Source organism: Rutilus rutilus (assembly GCF_951802725.1).
Source record: "Rutilus rutilus genome assembly, chromosome: 21".
NCBI classification, from domain to species: domain Eukaryota; kingdom Metazoa; phylum Chordata; class Actinopteri; order Cypriniformes; family Leuciscidae; genus Rutilus; species Rutilus rutilus.
The window spans coordinates 3,037,722-3,062,160 of record NC_140226.1 but is presented as its reverse complement, the minus strand read 5'-3'; the positions used below and the strand labels follow the sequence as shown (position 1 = coordinate 3,062,160).

General features: G+C 37.4%; 1 protein-coding gene across 2 annotated transcripts in view; it reads left to right on the top strand.

The window, feature by feature from the left end:
• The window catches only part of ttll5 (tubulin tyrosine ligase-like family, member 5), a 132,602-nt gene that overhangs the window by 95,628 nt on the left and 12,535 nt on the right, over positions 1-24,439 (top strand). For both annotated transcript variants that reach the window (XM_084393446.1, XM_084393445.1), the window contains exons 29-30: positions 10,628-10,796; positions 18,210-18,397. In XM_084393446.1, coding sequence (XP_084249572.1) covers positions 10,628-10,796; positions 18,210-18,397 — 357 coding nt within the window. The remainder of the gene's footprint in view (positions 1-10,627; positions 10,797-18,209; positions 18,398-24,439) is intronic.

Here is a 24,439-nt window from a genome sequence, read left to right as displayed (position 1 = left end):
TGCGTTTGGTTTATCACTGCTTTGCTTCAGTATGTCAGGGCTCATATTTAACAGCGCAGCTCATCGCTAATATTAGGACTTTTTCCATTACATTGACTGTAAAGCGGTGGAGGGTGGAAAAGACGTTAAACAAGGATTCAACTGTGCTGCTGCTGCAGTCCTTTCCACTGAGATTAATTGCCAGTTAAATATAATAGTGTTGGGGATGAACGGTTAGAAAATGCAGTTTCTTTTCCCAGAAGATTCTGCCCATCTGCTTTTGTTTGCAGCGGAAGATTTCATTCCTGGTCAAAACGTGGCATACCATTTGTTAGGCATCTGGCTGGAACTTTCCGCTGGCTACTGTGTGCTACACGCCAAACTACAGGGAAGCCGGAGCTAATTCTTCTGCCGTTATCCTTCACCTTGTGCTTTACTGCTGAAAAATTATTTACTCACTTAGTCTTGCTTTCCAGCACAAATATCCCAAACATTCTGACATCAAGATACATTTGCTTGAGAGGCAGAATGGCGTGATATTAAATCTTGTTTTCTGAAAAATGTGTCAAAATTAAGTGAGTTTGAGCATAAAATATGTCAATGGGAGCAGAAAAATAAACGTATTTCAAAGGAAAACAATTGGCAGTTGAGTTGATATTTGAGTTAAAGGTTAAAGAGTTAATATCTTGTATCCAGTGTTGGCCGGCTAATAGTGGCGAATCTAAAACGGACATTCATTTAATAATGCATCATCATATCTGGTGATATACTGCTCAGTGCTGTCTTTAATGTTCGGGGGCTTTTTTGAGCACCTCCTCCACATCCAAGATTTTGGGGCCAGTGGTCTGTGCCAAACATGCTGAAGCCGTTAAGTGCACTGTTGTCAAAGCCAAGGGGGTTCAAGCGTAATGGCTTTCAAAGAGAAGTAGGAGCTTTGAAGTCTTGTGTTATCCAGGAACTGCCAGGTATGCTGGATCAGCACTTCCAAACCGTCGTCCTTCCCACCAGCTCCTCCCTTCACGGCACTGCAACGTTTAGTCTAATGCTAATGAAGAATGGCCATTTGCTAACCGAATCCAGCAGCTGAGCGAACGGTTGGCTTATTATTTTTCACTGTAGGTATGTGGCAGCGTTGTCGTAAGCCTGAAATATTTAGGTAATTTTAGTTCCACTTGGACGGCTGTTTCAGCTGCCTCTTTTCTTGGCATCGGTAGACATTCATTTCCAGTAAGTTATTGGTACCACTTGCACATGATGATGATGATAATAATCGACGTGGTTTAGCATGGTAATGGAATGTCATAATTATTGAATATTAAGGTTTTGGATTGTGTCATAGGCTGGAAGAACGTCCCACTGAGCAGCTTTACCTTGGCTCCTCGTGCCGACCGTGGCATTTCAGGATTACTCCTACGGACAGCCCTTTCAACTTTAGCACACAGTCGTGTATATCGACAGCTGTGGAGGTTTATTAGGATCAGATCACTCAATTCAGTGTCTGATTCATGCAGTGCCTTCATCACATCTGTGTGGAGGAGTGGTGCTACAAAATTCACAGTTCGGATCATTTACGATTTTTGAGCCACGGATCGGATCAGCAAAAAAAAAAAAAAAAATATATATATATATGGAGGGATGTAACTTTGCTTTTTATGTATTACTTAAAGCTCACTTGAAGTTCTTCGATACCACACCAGCCTAACTGATAAAGTTCAATCATTATTAAAAACAAGTGAACAGTCAGTAATAAAATAAGAACAAATACAGAAATGAATAATTAAGCCTAAATTTAAAATAACACTATTTGTTCACTGTAGAAATTAAATAAAGGTTCATCTTTGTTAAAGCTGTATTTAGTTTTTTTTCTTAACATTAATGACACAAGCAACAGTAGGAATATTAGGCTGCTGTCACTTTAAGACCGACTGCACGGGCCGAATAAACTGACAAACATCCGGTTTCTTTCTCAACTGTTCACTTATGACGTAACCGAGAGAATACTTGCCGAGACGGGCATTTAGACGAGTATTCTGACATAATTTTGTGTTTATGTGTTCAAGGGCAAGGAAACGCGAAAGAGGAATCAATTCGGTGTTCGAGTGCTGTCTGAAGCGCATCTCTCTCTCTCTCTCTCTCTCTCTCTCTCTCTCTCTCTCTCTCTCTCTCTCTCTCTCTCTCTCTCTCTCTCTGCACAGAGTCCCGATTTTCGCCTCTTCTTCCGCATTTAAAATTGTTTGAATGCGTAAATTGGCAAGACAAAACACGTCCAAATGATAAACTTTCACTCTGTGATGGTTAAATTTAGCAGTTAATCCTCGAATGACATGCGTGCCGAACCGTGGGGCGGTACGGATCACGGATCACCCCTAGTGTGGAGGAGTGACCATACAGTGGTTTCCTTGAAATTAGTACTTTTCTTTTAAAGGAGAATACTTACAAAAAGGTTCAAACTGTCCTCATCTCAGTGTCACGGCATACGTGCACATCACCAGAGTTCGATTTATGATGGCGATAATAAACTACTGCAGGAATGACATATATTTGTAGGCCAAAACCCATAAATGAGTTGCAGATAAACTCATCCACTCACTAGTCGCCTTCACAGCCTCGTTGTGTTTATAACCGCAAATTATTCTAACCTAAACTTTCACGGAAAATGTTTATAGATAAAGACTGAAAGAGTTGTTAAAGCTTAATGATGGTGATGTTGAAGTCATGTGACCGTGGTCTTTCTTTTAGCGATTGTATTATTATATTAAAGTCCCCCTGTGGTGAAAATCCAGCTTTTAATGTTGTTTATGTGTCTATGTGGTGTTTTTAATGTGCTTTAAGACAAAGCATGTGTAAGTTCATAAGTCGACACCATTGCTGAGTATTTCCTCCTTAAAACTGCAGTGAACCAAAGACAGTCTCAAACACACGCTTTGAAATCGCTGGTGTTTCTGACGTCACAAACTACCTTGTAACCAATCAGATCAACGTGTGATCGTCAACCAGTGGATCTCTGAGCTGGGTGAGTGAGTGGAGGCGGGGCTCATTTGCATATTCATAGAACCGCGAATACTAAATAAGGAAAGGGTGTCGAGTTACATTCAAGATATTTTAAGGCATGAAGACATTGTTTCAAAGAAAAAACATTTATATAAGTAATTTTGGTGACCAAAGATGAGTTTTAAGAGATAAAATTATTGACTGCAAAAACATTACTTAAATGTTGTGTTCATTTCTGAAGATTATCATAATGAACAAAATGTGTAAGAATCAGAAACTTTTCTTGGCCACAGGGCTTATTTAAATCCAAAAAGCCAATGGGAAAATCCTACTGGGATTTAGTCCAGGGAATTTACAGGTAGGCCTAGCAAGGCACTGTTATCTTCTGTGCAATTCATCACACGCTTCCATTAGTCTCCCTTTGTCCTCCTCCTGACCACTCGCCCCTAACGTGAGCCTGGACCTGAGAAATGATCCCGCATCAGCAGCCAGAGACGTCTCCTCCTCAGTCACTCCCTGCTCATTCAGCATTTCTCTCCATCTCCTCCCTCTCGCTAGCAGGAACATACAAATACTGCTCAATTTTAAGTGGGCATGAATTGAGAAGTATTTTTTTTTTCCTGATCGTTTGACATGTAAGCAGTCATTGTACAGTAAAAACATGGTATAAGTTTCAAAACTCAAACTTCTTGTTAGTCCAAAAACTTATTTTTATTAAAAGCATTGCCAATTGACTCTTTTTGCTCTATTTTCTTTTTTATTACGTGATAGAGAGGAACACATCAGCACAAGACAGAGATCAGTGCTTACTTCTTCATAGTGGCCGCTTTAGCCCCGCCCACTCACTTCTTACATGGACAGACAGAAGAACTACAACAGGATCACTGGACTGATATAACATTACCTTCTAAACGGGCCTAATGGTAGAAAACTGGCTGTTTATTTTTTTTAATATGTGAAAGTCTCACTAGAGCATTATTTTGTTTGGTTCATTTCACTGTGGATTCTTTGGGAAACCATTCGCATTTTGACACAGGCTTTGTAAACTTACTGACACATTATTTAAAGTCCCCCTGTAGTCAATAATTGTATCCCTTAAAACTCCCAAATTACATATTTAAAAGTTTTTTCCTTGGAAAAAAAATTTCTTCATGCCTTAAAATATCTTGAATATAACTCGACACCCTTGCCTCATTTAGTATGCGCGGTTCAATGAATATGCAAATGAGCCCCGCCTCCACTCACTCACTCAGCTCAGAGATCCACTGGTTGACGATCACACGTTGATCTGATTGGTTACAAGGTAGTTTGTGACGTCAGAAACACCAGCGATTTCAAAGCGTGTTTTTGAGACTGTCTTTGGTTCACTGCAGTTTTAAGGAGAAAATACTCAGCAATGGTGACGACTTATGAATTTACACATGCTTTGTCTTAAAGCACATTAAAAACACCACATAGACACATAAACTACATTAAACGCTTGATGTGCACCACAAGGGGACTTTAAAGGTGACGTTGTTACACGTGTAACATGTAAACCAAACCCTAACCGTAACTCTATAGGTACATGTGGTTAATTAATTCTACTCAATACTTATTTGTGTAATTACAGGGTAACAACATCACCTTGTTTAAGAAATGTTTAACTGTAAATGGATGTGAACCTGATAGTAATAACGCAACGTGCAAGTAACCGTGTTAATTCTAACGTTTAATCTTTGATCAGTGATCAGTGATGTACAGTCAGACGTTCTTTGTCACAAAATCATGTATTGCTGTTTATGCGTCAGTAAAGCAAGCCAGTGAGTAAATAGACAAGTTCACATTTAAATTGTAAATTACATTTAATAAATGACCAGGCATTAAACCCTGTGGTACCCCACATTTTGTTAAAAAAATAAATAAAATAAAAATATTATTATTATTATTATTATTATTATTATTTTGTCATTTATTAAAATTTCAGTGAGACCTTTACATTTTTGTGTTTAGTTGACATATGTTTTATTAAGGATTCTCATAACAAATTCACAGCATAACAAAAATGTTGGATATTATGCAAATGTCAAAATAAAGTAAAATATACAGGGTGCATGTTGCATTCATCTTTAAATGCACTTTATAAGTGACTAAAACTCAGCAGAACATAGAGATGAAGTTTGTGTGAAGCAGACTCAAGGGAGTCACTCTGATTCTGGTCGATTTGTTACACAAATATGGTGGGGAAATGCTAGTTTAGGAGTAATGTACTGTAAATTAGTGTCTATAGGAGAGATTGTTTGAAGACGATTGGATTGCTGATGATTGTTACCTTATTATCCATTAAAAAGTGGCAATGTTGTGCGTAATTGTGCGTGTCTGAAGTGTTCTTGTTAGTAAAATATTATCAAGGTCTAGCAGGCAAACCAGCACTGACCAGTGTAAATCAGCCTGGACCAGCTTGGAAATACATGCTAGTGTATAAGCTGGCCTTTTATGGCTCATGCAGACATCTTTGGACAACTACTTTAGTAGTACTGTAGTGCGTATAGTAGGGGTTAAATGACTTCAGATTTTTTCAAGTCGACATTTATGTGATGAAAGCTTTATGTGAGACTCGAACACGGGTTGCCTTGTGCACAGCTATGGCATATGACACAGCGCTCCTACATAACAGCTTATTTTTATCAGTTCTTTTGTCTTTGGGCCATTATATTTCTCACAGATTTCTGATCATTCTAAATCAGATATAGATAAAGTAGCACAGTAAAGATTACGTTTATAGTAATGCATTAGTAAGAGAGCGACTGCGTGTGAATTGCACCTGGCAGCATCTCTCTACTAATAGTGAAGCTGTGGGTTTTAGTTACTAAGAAATATATGCTAGAACTTTTCAGTTTCTAAGCTATTTTATTGATACATCACAGAACAGCGTTTACAATATTACAATAACATTCAAATTACTGTCATATTAATGTTACATTTTAAAAACGATATATATACAGTGCTATGCATAAGTGAATACACCCATGCTAAAGTTGTCTAAAAAGAGGAATAAAAAATCATATTTTGGAAATTGAACTTAATGCCTTAATTAAAAAAATTAGGAAAAATCCAACCTTTAAGGACACCAATTTTCTTTGTGAATGAATAATGTATCGTAAATAAATAAATGTTCTTCCTTAAAATACAGGGTGCATAAGTTTGGACACCCCTATGTTAAATTCCCATAGAGGCAGGCAGATTTTTATTTTTAAGTTTTTTTTAATTTTTTTTTAGGATACTATGCATCCTGATAAAGTTCCCTTGGCCTTTGGAATTAAAATAGCCCCACATCATCACATAGCCTTCACCATACCTAGAGATTGGCATGGGGTACTTTCCATAAGATCATCTCTCAATGCAAATCAAACTAGCTTTTAGGCTAACTGAAATAAAATCATGCCAATCTCTAGGTATGGTGAATGCTATGTGATGATGTGGGGCTATTTAATTCCAAAGGCCAAGGGAACTTTATCAGGATGCATAGTATCCTAAAAAAAAATAAAAAAAAACTTAAAAATAAAAATCTGCCTGCCTCTATGGGAATTTAACATAGGGGTGTCCAAACTTATGCACCCTGTATTTTAAGGAAGAACATTTATTTATTTACGATACATTATTCATTCACAAAGAAAATTGGTGTCCTTAAAGGTTGGATTTTTCCAAATTTTTTAAATTAAGGCATTAAGTTCAATTTCCAAAATATGATTTTTTATTCCTCTTTTTAGTCAACTTTAGCATGGGTGTATTCACTTATGCATAGCACTGTGTATATATACATACATATATATATATATATATATATATATATATATATATATATATAATTTATTTTTTTTAAGTGTATATCTGGAGCGTAAAGCAAAATAAGTCAAGAAAAATGTCCAATTAAAAGGCAACAAGGTATTTTGACAAACGGAAAAGTTTTGTGTAGGCTATGTCAAAACTATATCAATATTTTAATGAAAAGAATACCCTTAAATATATAGTTGCCAGTTCACATCAAGCTTTTATTGCACAGGTGCTTTTCACACAAGAGAAGCACGTTCAAACCTAGACACGCAATCTAACTCAAATTTGAGGAATTCTCCATATTGACAAATGTTGATTAAGTAAAAAGATTAAGATTAATGTGCAATGATCACAATGCAAGTCAAGCACATTGTGTGTATGTGAGCTGTTTTTCAGTGGGATTTGACTGTTTGATTCATAGATACAGTAGTTTTCTGTGCTGAGAGCAGCAACACCAGATCAGATGATTCAGACTGACCTCTGTTAACACAGGAGTAGCAAAATAGTGATTTTACTGCTGAAACAAAGTTTTTTTTTATGCACACATGTTGAATTTAAGAGGTGGAGGGACTAAAAATAGTTGTAAGGGATACAATGCTGCCCTCATTTTAATAAAAGCTTTTTATTCAGCTTAATTGGACCCAGATGGCTTGGGGTTCACAGGACTTTCCTCTGTTTGGCGAGTGAGAAATTCCACCCCGGGATAACAGTGTTGTGTTAATGAGTGAACGCGGACGCCAGGGGCACGGCACACACACACTGCAGGCATGCGTCACACACACATCTCACTGCGTTTAATGCACTGTTCCCTGAAATGATGCATTATCGTATGGCGCTAATAGCATTCTGAGAGCAGACCTTTCTCCATATGGGGTTCATTAATGTGTGACCTCATGATTTTATATGCTGAAGAGAAGTCGAGCATTTTCAACAAAATAATTTAATATATATATAAAAAAAATTAAAATAATCACTAGTAGCTTGTATTATTAGTAGTGCTGGGCAACAATTAAAGGATTAGTTTGCCTCAAAATGAACATTTCCTGATAATTTACTCACCCCAATGCCATCCAAGATGTTCATGTCTTTCTTTCTTCAGTGGAAAAGAAGTTACGTTTTTTTGAGGAAAACATTTCAGGATTTTTCTCCACTCAATGGACTTCAACGGTAACCACGCTGGACGTAGCGGTCTCCTCCATCTGCCTAAGGTCTTCATCTGTGTACTCCGGTTCACAAAGGTAGGGTAGGGCGAAAAACTCCATCTCATTTTCTCCTCCAACTTCAAAATCGTCCGACATCTTTGTTTTACCTTTTTTGTTAAAGGGCTTTTGTATTAGTCTTCGCATGTTCGCTTTGTAAACAATGGGGCTGTACTTCCGCCTACGTCCAGCGTGACCTTTCCAACGTGATGACGTAATGCCTGGCGCATCGCAGACCAGCACAAGACGAACAATTGTGGTTAAAAAGTATATACATTTTTATTTATTTTTAGAAAATGACCGATTGTTTCGCTAGAAAAGACCCTATTCCTCAGCCGGGATCGTGCAGAGCCCTTTGAAACTGCATTGATTTGGACTTCAACAATTTGGTTACCATTGAAGTCCATTGTGTGGAGAAAAATCCAGAAATGTTTTCCTCAAAAAACGTAACTTCTTTTCCACTGAAGAAAGAAAGACATGAACATCTTGGATGGCATCGGGGTGAGTAAATTATCAGGAAATTTTCATTTTGGGGTGAACTAATCCTTTAATCACATCCGAAATAAAAGTTTGTGTTTACATAATATGTGTGTGTGTGTGTGTACTGTGTATAATTATTTTGTATATATAAATACACAAACATATGCATGCATATATTTAAGAACTATTTGCATGTATATATTTTATATATAATTTAGATTATATATAAATATAAATATTTTATATATAAATAACACATTTTTCTTAAATATACATGCATGTGTGTGTATTTATATATACAAAATAATGATAGACACAGTACACACACACATATATTATGTAAACACAACTTTTATTTTAATAGTTTAATATTAATCGTCGCACAGCACTAATTATTATTAGTAGTTCCTGAGAGATTAGAACGGTGTCTGGCTTGCATTGCCGTGTTGCTTCTCATATCAGCATGTCTGAGAGCTAGTGCATGCATACGACTGACAGTAATGAAGAAGTTCCTCAGTGTTATTCTGGCAGTTCACTCTTATTGTTTATTGTGGAAAGCATGTTTGCTCTTCTAGAAGTGAAGCAGATGATGAGATGTGGAAGGTCTGTTTGGGAGCTGACGTGGAGGTTAGTGTTATAGATGTGGTGAGGTGGAGGTCTTTGAGCTTCTGTCATGGGTCACCAATTGTTTTTCCAACACACAAACTGTTATGAGAAATGAGAATTGCATGGGTGGATGGTTCTTTTCACATGACTCTGTGATCCCGAGTGTCTTCGGCTGGCTCTACTGTTCTCATGTAGCCTGTTGCACAAGAGCTGCTTATACTGATGTTTATTCCAGAATAATTCACTTCTGTATTTACATTCACATTTATATGTTTAGAAGATGCTATTGTCCAAGGCAGCTTGTCCATTGCTATTCTCCATTCATACTATGGCGAATGGCTCCAGGATTGCTTTGAAAAGCACAAACGTATGTTTGATTTTGAGTCTGATAGCGTATACTCTAAGTATTCTCAAAGTATTTTTTTTTTGGTACATGTGGATCGAACCAGAATATTTTGTCTATGAAAAGCTATTAGATATCTACAGATAATATATTTGCTCACTAAATCAGTGAGTGTTTAGCTTTCATTTTATATGTGCCATGAAGAAATTTGGTTACATTCTTTACATTACACATTATTTGATTCATACGTAAGCTGATAAGTATGGAAGCTTGTTTCCGCCACAGAAAAAAAAACATTTTAGAAGATAATTGCGACTTTTTATTAGTTAGTTTACATCTCGCAATTTTGACTTTTTTCTCCCAATTGTGTGTTATAAAGTCTGAATTGCGAGATATAAGCTTGCAATTGCGAGAACAAAAGTCAGAACCGCAAGTTTATTTCTCGCAAATGCGACTTTATATCACGCAATTTTGAGATAAAAAGTCGCAATACATGTTTTATTTTTTATTCTGTGGCATAAATAAGCTTCCATAGATAAGTGATAAAATAGTGAATGACACTATTGTCTTTTTAGAGGTGCTTTACATCTGAAATTATGTTTGTTTCATAATTGAAGTACAACATTAATACTTTTATTTATTTATCTGCAAAAAAAAAAAAGAAAAGTTTATTCCTCATTGTTTTTGTCTTGTTTTCCAGTACAAATATCTAAACATTCTTAAATCAAAATAAACTTGTTTTCCCATTGGCAGATTTTTGTTTATTTGTTTAGTTTTCTTTTGAGCACAATATACTTTCGTTTTTTTATTATTTTTTTTTCAGAAAACAAAATGTAATATCTTAAATCATTTTGATTCTCATGTAAATATATCTTGATTTAAGAATATATATATACAATATATATATATTCCTTGACATAACATAATAAACACATGTTTGAGAATTCTTTGTGAGATTTATTAGCCTATCATTCATTATAGTCAGAGCTAACAGCGTTTGTTATGTTTTTTCCTTATTTCCTCGTCATTGACGAAATTTTCCATAATTTATGACACAACAGCTTTAATCTGTTTTATGGCCTTTTAGTTAGCAGCTACATTAATAGCATGTTTCAATAAACCGATGTTTTCTCTGGTCAGGCCTGCTGGGACACTGAAATGCTTCTGGACTAGTTTCCTCCTCACATGTCGTGATGATTGCGCTGTTTCTCTTCAGTCTCAGAGCTGCGTGTGAAGCCGAGTCTGTGTGTGATGGAGATCCGGTCAGCGCTCAGAAGCAGTCGTCGGCCTCGGGAAGTTACCAGCTCCAGTTCGCCATCCAACAGCTGCAGAAGCAGAAGCTGCGATCCAGACAACTGCTCGACCAGAGCCGCTCACGCCACCAGGTGCACTCACACACACACACACAACCAGTGTTTCAGTTCACTCAAACACAACCTCAAGTCTATAGTGTTTCTTTAGGGTTTAGTCTATAGTGTTTAGTTTATAGTCTATAGGACTATAATGCGTTAAGAGCTCACTCAAGTATTGGGGAGCTAAACCATTTAGTGCTATGTTAGTAATCAGCAATATTTAAAAATATATAGAATGTTTAATAGGGTTAAATAGTGTTGACAGAACCGGGCTAATATGGTCATACTTCCTGGTTCTGGTAAGAACTCGAGCTGCTGCGTTTTGAACTAGCTGTAGTTTGTTTATTAAGCGTGCAGGGCAACCACCCAGTAGAGCATTACAATAATCTAGCCTTGATGTCATGAACGCATGGACTAACTGTTCCACGTTTGTCAATGAGAGCATATGTCGTAATTTAGATGTATTTTTAAGATGGAAAAATGCGGTTTTACAGATACTAGACACGTGACTTTCAAATGAAAGATTGGTATCAATGAGCACACCCAGGTTCCTAACCGACGAAGAAGACTTGACAGAGCAGCCAGCAATTGTTAGACAGTATTTTAGGCTAGTACGTGCGGAGGTTTTTGGTCCAATCATTAGAATTCATTCAGAATTAATAGGAAATTACTAGTCATCCAAATTTTTATATCAGCTTTATATTCCGTTAATTTCTTGAATTGGCAAGTTTCGTTGAGGCGCGAAGAGATATAGAGCTGAGTATCATCAGCATAACAGTGAAAACTAATCCCATGCTTCCTAATGATATCTCCCAAGGGTAGCATGTACAGAGTGAACAGCAACGGTCCTAGTACTGAGCCTTGTGGTACGCCATACTGAACTTGTGATCGATACAGACATCTCTTCATTTACTGCTACAAACTGATAATGGTCTGATAAGTATGATTAAAACCATGCTAATGCAATTCCACTAATGCCAACATAGTTAAGGATAAAGGACCTGAAATAATCAGTGACTCTTATATCGTTTCAGTTTCTTCAGTGGAATTTAGTCCATGTGAAATGCGATCAACTCATATTTCTCTTTCAGCTGTGCATTTCACACTTACATCAGATCCTGTAAACATCACGTCTTCTGACTTCGCATGACTGCATGCACATTTATAATAGTGTCGCAATTCAGCTACACTGATGTCACTGTTCTGTGTCTCTAATTAATGCAATTGGAGATTTGTTTTTCTTGGCACAAGTTGATTGTGTTCTGCAGGGGATTATGGGAAAACAATCCCCACCCCCACAGACCTTTCTTGACGGAGATCTCCTCTTCCCTGGCACTGTGAAGCAATCAGTCCTCAGTCTCCAGAGGGCTTCATTAAGCCACGAGACCCTCAGAGGAGGCGTCCATCATAGGCCTTAAACTGAATGAAATGGGCAGACGAGTGAAGAGTGTGTGTTAGTGTGTATGGTCATCTGTGTGTAAGTTTGTACGGTTTATGAGTCAGTCCTGTATCAGTGGATACTCCCCAGACCTCCCCATGAAGCACTGCTCTTCCTCTGAGACTCAAGCCACAAGCCACATTCACTCCTACTGACACATGTAAACATGTTTTCATCGGAAATGTGCAATTCTTCCACATTGTCAAAAATCTGCATTTGAGAAAACGCAAAAACTTGAGGCAACAAGCTTCAGGATTTTGACTCAAATAATGGAAATGTTGTTGTATCAACTTGAAATCTCTGATGACATGTTTACTAGGGCGAGACAACCTGTCACTCACATTAGATCCACCAATAGCAAACCACAACCTTCATTCCTCAATTCCAAAATCGAGCCCAGTCCCACTCGATAAACATCACAATAGAAAAAAAGAGATTGCAAGTTCTGTTTCATGCCGAATTTATCAATTAAATTTGGTCTGTGCTTTTATCAAACACAATATAAGTTCTATGAACTCAAAATTAATCATGTTTTTACTTGTTGAGTCATGTTCAATCAGCTTGCATTTTACATTAATATGAGCATTTATATTACATAATAGTGATGTAGAACTTTCTTACTTGTGTATGACTTTGTTGCACAGACTTGCGGTTATATTGAATTACTTCTTTGCACCCAAGCAAGTTGTGTACATGTGCTGAAATCTGACAGAAGAGAACACTAATCACTCTAATGGTGATTTGAAACACAACTTTTACATCAAAATATAATCAAAGACACTAGACAGAGCTAAAACATCTATTATTTCTTAATAACAAATATTTATGTTGTCATAACTCTCTAAGATTTGACCAAAAATACTAATTATTAAAGAACATCATCAGTGAACTAAGCATGATCTAAGCCTGTTAGTTGGACCCTAAACACCAAACATGACATTGTTAGACATTTTAAGTTGCTCAATCTAAAAATCCAAAAAAAATACTTTAGTTGTTTGATGTACTTTATTGTAAGCTTTTTTCTACATTCAGAAGTTCAATCAACCTTTAAAAATTTGATTGAATTTTTTTTTATATACAGTTCAAAATTATTTAACCCCTATTGCAAATCAGGTTTACAGGCAAATTTTATTGGCAAATGTTTTTAAAATAGTTTCTCCAAAAAAAAAAAAAAAAAAAGAAGCAACTTTTAATGACTTCCGCAGTCTCAAAATTATTCAACCGCCTGAATAGATTCCCTCACAACAGAACAAATCTACAAAAAAGTGTCTCAAGCTCACCTGATGCAACTAATCAAGGGCTTCATTAGTTGCACCAGGTGTGTTTGAGCTAGAACACATGAAGTATCTGAACTGGTTAGGTTTGATGAGTGTCACATTTGACTGCATGTTAGAAATATGGCTAAAGAAGTCAAAAGAATGGTCCAAACAGTTAAGAGAAGATATCATCGCCCTTCGCAAACAAGGAGCAGGATGCAAAAAGATTGCTACTAAGGTACTAAAGCGTACTAGAAAGGTACCTGCAGCAAGACTTGGTGGCAACAGGCACTGAGGTTTAAGCTGCACAGTAAGGGGCGCACTAAACGCATGCGGTTTCCATGCCAGAACTCTAAGACGTACACCACTTCTGATCCAAAAGCACAAAAAAAGTGCTCAGAATCATATAAATAAGCCACAGAAGTTTTGGGATTCTGTTCTGTGGAGCGATGAAAAAAAAAACTGGAAATTTCCGACCCTATGGATCAGCGGTATGTCTGGAGGAAGAAGAATGAAGCATATGCTGAAAAGAACACTGTCCACAGTTCAGCATGGTGGCGCTCGGTGATGCTCTGCGGCTGCTTTGCGTCCTCTGGCACTGGAAACCTGCAGCGTGTGGAAGGCAAGATGGACTCATTGAAGTGTCAGGAAATCCTAGGAGAAAACATCATGCCGTCAGTGAGGAAGCTGAAGCTTGGGCCTTCCAACAGGACAATGATCCCAAGGATACCTCAAATTCCACCAAGGCTTGGTTTCAGAAGAAGTCCTGGAAGAGTCTACAGTGACCATCACAGTCCCCTGACTTGAACCCTATAGAAAATCTCTGGTGGGATTTGAAGAAGGTGGTTGAAGCGCGCAAACCCAATAATATTACTGAACTGGGGGCCATTGCTCATGAGGAATGGGCTAAGATTCCCCAGAAACGGAAGCTGTTGTCTGGTTAAACATCTCGTTTGCAGCAGGTCAGAACAGCAAAAGTGTGTTTTATTAAGTAGGCTACTAAAGATGCTTGCCATGAAGGGGTTGAATAATTATAAGACTGCAGAAGTCATTAAAAGTTGCATTTTCAGTTGAATTTGGGGAAACCACTTGTTGTACTGAGCTATTTCAATTACTTTTGTTTGATTTGTTCATTGCAAACAGCTGAACGTCTGTAAATTTTGCCAATAAACCTGATTTGCATTGGAGGTTGAATATTTTAAATTACAACTGTGTGTGTATATATGTGTGTGTATGTATATATATATATATATGCAATGCATATACAGTACAGGTACAAAAGTTTGGAAACATTACTATTTTTAATGTTTTTGAAAGAAGTTTCTTCTGCTCATCAAGCCTGCATTTATTTGATCAAAAATACAGAAAAAAAAAACAGTAATATTGTGAAATATTATTACAACTTAAAATAATAGTTTTCTATTTGAATATACTTTAAAAAATAATTTATTCCTGTGATGCAAAGCTGAATTGTCAGCATCATTACTCCAGTCTTCAGTGTCACATGTGACATCCAGTCTATCAGATGATCCTTTAGAAATCATTCTAATATTCTGATTTATTATGAGTGTTGGAAACAGTTCTGCTGCCTAATATATTTGATGAATAAAAGGTTAAAAAAAACTGCATTTATTCAAAATATCTTCTTTACTATCACTTTTAATCAATTTAACACATCCTTTCTGAATAAAAGCATTGATTTATTTAAAAAAAAGAAAGAAAAAAATTACTGACCCCAAATGACTGACCAGTACTGTGTATATTGCTGTTACAGAAGATTTCTATTTTTAAAACATTTGCTGCTTTTTTCTTTTTTTACTTTTTATTCATCAAAGTATCCTAAAAAAGTATCACAGGAAAAAATATTAAGCAGCAGAACTGTTTCCAACTTTTATAATGAATCATCATATTAGAATGATTTCTAAAGGATCATGTGATAGACTGGAGTAATGATGCTGAAAATTCAGCTTTGCATCACAGAAATAAATGATAATTTAAAGTATAATAAATTGAAAACCAATTATTTTAAATTGTAATAATATATCACAATATTACTCTTTTTTTCTGTATTTTTGATCAAATAAATGCAGGCTTGATGAGCAGAAGAAACTTCTTTCAAAAACATTAAAAATAGTAATGTTTCCAAACTTTTGACCTGTACTGTATATAAGGTAAACCCTTAATTGCTGCTTCTTGTTGAGTTGATTTGTTTGATTTGCGGATGGAAGTCACAGAAGTTAGAGCAGAGATGGAAAGCAAGCAGGCAAAGTGCTGTGATTGCGTAGCGTGTTATTGGGCCGTTGTGTTCTGTGTTGGGTTCAGACTCTACAGTTTGGCCCACGGCCACCTGGCAGCATTAGAAAGGTGCCCTTTACTGGCCCGCAACTCAGATCCTCCAACCGGTGCGTCCCGCCCACTCATTCATCAAACGCCAGAGGACTGAGACGGAAAGAATGCTTTCTCGTCCCCTTTCGAATCAATGAACGGTAGCCATTAAATCGCATTTCAGCATGGAAAATATGTTTACCTAGTCCAAGTGCTCACTCGGATGAAAACTTGTCTAAACAGGAATGAAATGTGAAGAATTCCTGTGTTTTGGTATGTCCGATTATAAAGTATTTAGTGGCTGTTATGATAAGCCGTGTCATTTCTTTCTTCCATGTGAGTGAATGAACTGGCTTTTGGAGGCTGTTGTGCTTGACCTCGAATGGCTTGAGGGAAAAATGCTGCTTTTAATAAAGACTGAGATAAGGTCTTTCCTTCACAGGCTCAAACTCTGCTGGAAGATCTCATTAAAATCTGAAATAGACAGACAGTTATAGCATTTTTCAGATTCAAGCAAACGTTATAATGGTAAACAAAGAAGAAATATTGGAGATTCTGCTCTATATCTAGGAGAATAATCAAATACACACTACCGGTCAAAAGTTTGGATTCATTAAGAGTCTCTTCTGCCCACCAAGACTGCATTTATTTGATCAAAATTACAGTAGATTATTATTACAATTTAAAAGAACTGTTTTCTATTTTAATGTTTAAAAAATTACTTGATCCTTCAGAGATCGTTCTAAAATGCTGATTTGCTGCTCAAAAAACATTATCAATGTTGAAAAATGCTTAAAATTTGTGTGGAAACACTCAAAAACCTTGATAACATTCAAAAGTTTGGGTTAGTACAATTTAAGAAAAAAAAAGATTATATTTTTAAGCAGCAAGGGCACATAAATTGATTAAATTGATCAAAAGTGAGAGTGAAAACATTTATAATGTTGCAAAATATTTATATTTCAAATAAATGCTGCTCTATTATCAAATACATTTCTGAAGGATCATGTGACACTGAAGACTGGAGTAATGATGATGCTGACAATTCAGCTTTGATCACAGGAATAAATTACACTTTACAATATATTGAATTAGTTAATTTAAATTATAATAATATTTCACAATATTACAGTTTTTTCTGTATTTTTGATCAAATAAACGCAGCCTTGATGAGCAGAAGGGACTTCTATCAAAAACATTAAACAATCTTAATGATTCCAAACTTTTGACAGGAAGTGTCAATTTTGCAGTAAATTGCTGATTTTTTTTTTTTAAATTAACGGTGAAGTGTGTAACTAAACTGTTTCTTGAACACACACTTTGTCTCTTTGGTCAGATAAACAGTCCCACCTCAAACTCAGTTCCATTGAGCCAGTGTCACACTGTAACATCATGCTCAACTATATGTCTTGATGCCGTCACAGTGTTAAGGCCTGTTTAAACCAAGGATGATAACAATAGTGTTACAGTCCCTAATATAAATGTCTAGGATTCAGGGACACATAACATAAGAGATGGACAATGACTAGCATGATCCAAATAAAGTATTTCAAATAAAGTGATCCGGGCCCAATTACTACATCAATTAAGTTTTAATAATCATTCCAATTCTTTGAGAATAGTGGAGCCCACACCATAACTATAACAATAACAACACAGATAAACATCATTGCATTGGAATCACTTGCAGAATATTTTTCCCAGCTGTAGAACGACAAAAATACTGACAGCGAATCAGAATCCATCTGACTTTAAAGAGCTTGACTTTTAACCACTGTTCCTTTAACTTTGAACCTGCGAACTATGCTTCCAACGGTGTCTCTAGGAACATTTAGTGCCTTCGCCATGTTTTTATATCCTGTTCCTTGTTTGTGAAGGGCGGTGAGACTGTATCTTCTCTTAACTTTTTGGACCATGCTTTTGACTTTGTAACGAAGCCATTGTAACGAAGTTGGTCACGGCCCTCGACCTCGTCCTGCTCACCACAGCCATTTTTCTAACATGCAGTCAAATGTGACTCAACAAACCTAACCAGTTCAGATATTTCATGTGTTCTAGCTCAAGCACACCTGGTGCAACTAATGAAGCCCTTGATTAGTTGTGCATTTAAAGAAGCAGATGACAGAACTACGCAATGATTATAATAAACAGGATGTTATTCTGCTTTGGTGTGAACTCTGATATAGTTGATCCATCTAGGTGTGAACGGTCTTTTATACTCTTCAGGGGAAACCGAACAACTATATGATTATAGTTTATGCTGCATATTAAACTGGGATATGAGAAAATATTTAAACCCCAACATAATTCCAAACATCACTTTTAAATTAGCATCCACAAGCATTTTATTTTCAGTAGTGTGTCAGACTTCAGGAACCCACAATATGAATGAATGTTCACTAACTCTTCTCTTTATTTGTGCCTCAGGCCGCTCTGGCGTCACACACCCTCACACCTGCTGTTTCAGCGCGAGCGTACGCTCCCAGCATCCCCGTGAGCCAGACGTTCACACACACCCTGAGTCAGGCGGGCAGCGCAGGCGTCCTCACACCCAAACCTCCCAGCAGCGCACCGAGAGACGGACGCGTGCGCAAGACTGTCCACTCTCTCCACAAGTAAGACCTGAGGGGGTTTCCTTCCACACTCTTTCACTTTCTGAACTTCAGTTGGGTCTGTGTCAGCAATCTACATCTGAATCTGCTTCAGAAAGGGTCCTTAAAACCTCTAAAAATGTCTTTAATTCAGTTTGATCACATTTAAGGTCATATAAATTCTTAAGGCCTGATTTACTCACTGCAAAGTTATTTTGGTTCTTGCTTAGGGGTGAAAAGAAGCTTGAAATATGTGAGCAGCGGTCATCTATTTCTATAACAGTATAGCAAACATCCCGATGCCGTCCACGCTGCTGAGAGCGACGTTTAGATGCATGTGAAAATATGTGCTACACTTTCCTCTTAATAACAAAATAAACAACAGTAGTTTAATGACAGCGGTGAGAAAACAGCGGTTCAGAAAGCATCTGATCGTAGTGATGTGGATGTGTGCAGCAGCTCTGCGATTCAGCACTCCAGTCACGTCACGTTTATTTATACAATAGATTATATACAATAGACTGTTGTGAAGCAGCAGCTTTGCAGTATTAAACATGAACTGTGTCGCTTCCAATTATAATTACGGGCCCTATCATACACCCAGAGCAATGCAGCGCCAAGCGCAACGCAAGTGTTATTTGCTAGTTTCAGCCCGACGCATTTTTCATTTTCACGCTGTTGTTTAAATAGAAAATGCATTTGCGCCTATTATGTTATTTAAAGAGCGCGTTAGTAATCTGCGCCTTTAGGCGGGTCCACAACGTGCTTGCACTGCTCATTACACACACAGCGGCACACAAACATGCCAAATATTAAAAATAAAAGGATTACAATGTAAAAGATTAATATTTTGTACATATAGATATGATGGAGTCGGCTTGTCCCATAGATGGTCTGATTGCTTTAACCTCGTGCACAAGTTGATCTAATGACAGTTTTTCATTAAATAGCAAATCCGCCATGGCACGAGCGCAACTGGCTTTTAAAGGGAATGGGAGATGAGACTCTGGTTGGTTTATTTCACGTTACGCCCAAAACACACCCATTACTCATTAAGAGAATAGGGACAACCCCTTTAGACCATGCGCCGGGAGCGCCGACCATTTTTCCCGCCGTTAAACTGGCAAAAGTGGATTCGGACGCCCTAAGTGCACTTGCGCCCTGCTCTTTAGACCATGAGCTTAGATCGTTAAAATAGGGCCCTACAACTCCAGTATTCTACTCTAAAGCATCTCTCCACTTGAGTGTTCATGTTTTTACTCGCGTCTGACCTCGACGGACTGAACAGAAGAAATAAACCGGAGAAGATTTACACCTCAAAGAAGGCGGAGCCTCAGAGCCACACCCACCTATTACATAATTGCCACTGATAAATGGGAGTTCGAAGGTGTTCAACCAGCCAGAGCAAACTTTTGCAGACTCCAAATGAACTTCTGTTTGGCCTGATTTTGTTCGAAATTACGTCACACCAGTTCTTCAATTTCACTCAAAGTATATCAGGGCCTTAAAATATCTTAAATGCTACAGCAAAACTCTTAATGATGATTTTAAAAGGTCTTAAATGTGGGGTTGGAAACAGAAATGGTGATTATTACACTTCCAATGGCTATGATTTAAATAAATAAATACAAGTGCTGGAGGGTCAATGTGAAAATGTTGAACATTCGTGCTTGTATTTCAGGCTTGGTTATAATTAAAAGTCCTGCATTATGCATAAAATCTTTGGTATTTTGGTTACACAATAAACTGTATCTGGCATTGAAATCAATGTAAACTCTTGTGGTTTCCCACAAGAAGGATTGACAAAGAACATTATTTAACACATTCAATATATGGATTTTACTAGTATAGTAATATATTAAAATATATAAATATATTGCTATTGGTATTGGCAATACTAGCCTTGATAGTACCTTATAAAATATGCCACTAAACATTACTTTACTTTATGTTGCTTACACATTAATGAATTTTCAGCATCATTACTCCAGTCTTCAGTGTCACATGATCCTTCAGAAATCACTCTAATATGAGGATTTGATGCTCAAGAAACATTTCTAATTATTATCAGTGATGTATTTTTAATAAATACACAGTCCTATAGTGAAAGAACATACGTTTTGGCTTTCTTTACTATCATGAACACTTCTCTTATTCTATAAGTCAGTGATTAGTTATATCTGCTTTATAAAGACACATGACGAGGCTTGATTCTACTCTTCAGTGATGTGTTCAGAGCTGTTAGCTTTTACAGTTGTGTCAGTCCTTCATGGTTTAATCTGAACAGTTTTCCGGTCATCTGTGAAAACTCACTCATCGTAACACACAGATGTTTGACCGTGCACCGATATAAAAAATCTCATCCACTGCTGTTTCGAATTTCAAGACAAAATAAAAACTATTCAGCAATGTTTAGAGTTTATAAATCCACAAAAGCTAAAATTTAGTGAGTTTTTTCCTCACAGTTCATGTGTTCAGTCCTCAGCTGAGGTTTGCATTAGTGATTGTTGTGTAGAAGAACACATTACGAATGGTAATATCATTTGCATTAATTGTCTTCATCCACACACACACACACACACACACACACACCTACACACACACACACACACACCACAGGTCTCTGCCTATTAAGTAAACAGTGTGGTTGGGCGGCTGGGCTGTGTTTATGCGTGCTGTGGAAATCTGATTTTGTTTTGAGATTTGCAGACAGAACGGTGGGAGGTGTGTGTAGCGCTCGGACCACAGAAAAAGAGCCCAGCTCCTCTTGTTTCCCACGATGCACTGCAGCCTAGTTATTGCACATTTGGCCCAATTACAGAACATTAGCGAGCTCTGAGAAATCAGCGGACGCTTCACTAAGAGCATGTGGCCCACCATGATGGGGTCGTCTCCGTCATGTATGGCTGATTGATGTGGTGGAGGCATGCAAATAGCTTTTAGATTTTGCAAAAAAGATTACTTTAATGTTTCCCATCGCTAAAACGTACAAGGCCGGAAGGTGCAAGTACAAACTGCAGACAACACGGGCAGAAAATGAAGTTTGTTAGATTTTAGAACATTCAAACGTTTAAAATGAGAAACTCTTGGACACTTTCTGGTTGTCAAACTTTGTGGAACATGTTCATGTGTTACCATGATGAAATACACCAGTGGTTATTCTGTAAGGACACCTGTGACTGACTTCATACATCTATAAAACACCACCTTGACACCACTTGGTTAAAATGATTTGATTAAACAAATGTCTCAGGAAGGCAAAGTTAGTTCTAAGAAAACTGAGCTTTAACTTCATTTGTTTGCAGATGCCGTTTGTTTTTCTGTATTTAATGCAATTCAGACATTTTTAATTGTGACACTGGTGTGCTTTTGTATTGCCTCTGTCATATTTTTGTTATTATCATACTTTCGGTATCATTCGAAAGCTTATAGACCCAAAATGAATCCTGTGAAAACGGACTGAAATTGGACACTGCCTTATCATGGAAACAGTACTTTAAAACGTTTTAGCAGCTCAATTTTTGTGAAATCAACTACAATTTTGGAACACATCTTGGTTAGACATATGGCTTTGATTTTCTAGCAACTTTAGAGTCCAAATTATTTTATAAAATTTTGTATAAAATAAAAAAATGTTTAGTTTTGCTTTACAATACACACAAGTTTACATAACTTTTTTTACCCTTTCATTTTTTGAAGTGCTTTCACTGCTTTAAAAAGAGACCAACCTCAGGTCTGTATTCCAGAGTATTCATGAATTACAACCATTTCAATTTAGATTTATGCTCAAAAAGATCATGAATGGTGTATTTAGTAGGATTTTGAATGTGAGTGTAAGCTTTTAAAGGAATAGTTCACCCAACAATCATCTTTTTTTTTTTCATCCTACTTTGTATGAATCTCTTTCCCCCAGGAAACGCACAAGGAAATGTTAGGCTGAGTCTAAGCTGCTTTTTTTTCCTTTTTTTTTGTGTGTTAGAGTTTAATCAGGACAGACACACATTTCAAATTTGCTTCAGTGTGGCTCATCACTGAAATCAGCAAAAAGATCAGGACAGAAACACTAGCAGTATTTTAAACGTATTAACAAACACTGCAACAAAAGTGGACTGTGATTTATAAATCCGACCTCAAAAAACGACACTTTCCTTATTACTTTTTGTATGGAAAAGGGCCCTCGTACACCACGAGAACTTCATCTTTTTAACTTCATCTAAAGGTTTTTCCACTGGAAAGATCGTTCTGTGTCCAGAGAGGATGGTCATGTGAGGATCAGGAAGATTTCATCACTCTTTTTGGGATATACACACAGACAGTCTTGAGTAAATGATCCTGCTTGGAAAGGCGCATGTGGGAGCGTCAGGAAATGGAGGTAATTCCTGAAAGGCTGAATGAAGCGAGAGCTGAAAGACATTAGAGAGATATGAGGCTGCTGAAGACAGAGGAGGGTTATGTAGAGTTAAAGGCAGTGTTTGCTCGCGGCCCGTGTCGTGTTTACCCTCTCCGTGAGGAATTCCTGAGCCCCTCACTCGCTCGCCGCGCTGCATTTTTGTGGTTGGCCTGTGTGACATGGGAAAGTGTGGGAAAAACGGAAGCTCGAAAAAGCAAAAATTCACGGATGGAAACACTGAACTGACAAAAGAATGGAAGAGAAACAGAGAATAAGAGACAGGTGAAGGATGAGGAGCTGGATTGGAAGGGACGACGTTCTCCATATCAGTGTTATTTTAGTGTCAATGAGATATACTGGTATAGTTTTGATTAATGGTTAAAATTAGTTTTTTATAAAAAAAATTGTCAAAGATTTAGTAATTTTGTCATGTGTTCTTATTAATTACATAGTTTTTATTCATTTTAGGTTCAGTTTAAGTTGTTTTAGTGCATCAAGTTAAATTAAAATGAGAAATGTTGTCTTAAAATCTTAGCTTAAATAAAAGTTTTTATTAATTATATTTTTATTATAACTAATTTTTATATTTTCTTTCAGTTTATTTAGTCAATTTATTTTATTTCAAGTAAGTACCTAGTTCTGGCATGAAACTCTGATAGATCCTCAACTCTATTTGGTAGCGATCTCATCATCATCTGCATAGCGCAGCTGATTGGTTGCTGCTGCATCAGCGGCCAATGAGCTGCGGCTAAACATTCACATACTGGCAGTGTTGCTGTTAGCGGTCTGTGGCGCACTTTCAGAAACCCTCCTCCTTCCCCAGCTCCACCTGTATAGATCAGCTACCGGGTTATTCATGTATGTTACAGCATGTCTGTGAATGTATTGGTCTATCCAGTGAAGACCAAATACGTTAACATTGCCACATCCATTACCATGCCGATCTCTCTGAGAGTTGTCATGACAGTAATAAAACTTTGGTTTTAGTTTTAGATTTAGTTAACCCTGGTTGCAGATTTCCGTCTGTTGGATTGCAGTGAGGTCATGCACGGGATCAGAGCAGATCAGGGTCGGAAATTAAAGTCGGCTTGTGTAACCGGTCCTACTCGCCCCGCTCCGAGCGGGATTTGAACCGGCATGGGAGTCAGGCGCACTAACAAGGCGCTAAAAGACTGCAGTCTCTAGCATCATTTGCTAGTGCGCCTCTTGATGCCAGGGGAGTGAGGTTCACACATCGCTATTACTAGCTTGCCTCCATTACACTCACTCCTATCCGGGTCACGGCACCAAATGTAACCGGTCCTTACTCGACCCGCTCCGAGCGGGATTTGAACTGGGGTCTCCGGCATGGGAGGCATGCGCGCTAACAAGGGATGCTAAAGTAGCGTAGGTCACGAGTGCAGCTCTTGATGCCAGGGGAGTGAGGTTTACACGCACAGCTCTTACTAGCTTGCCTCCGTTACACTTGAGGCAAAAATGCGATCAAACTCAAGATACAGGTGCAAAAAAATGCCCCTGTACAATTAAACATAGTTTACACGTTTAAAGTTGTTTAAAACGAAATGAAATTGAATGAAAAGTGTCGATCGCACACTACAGTGAACAGCTGCATCAAACATTTATCTTTACGTGTTTTTCTGGTAACACTTTCAGTAAGGTTTCATTTCTTAACATGA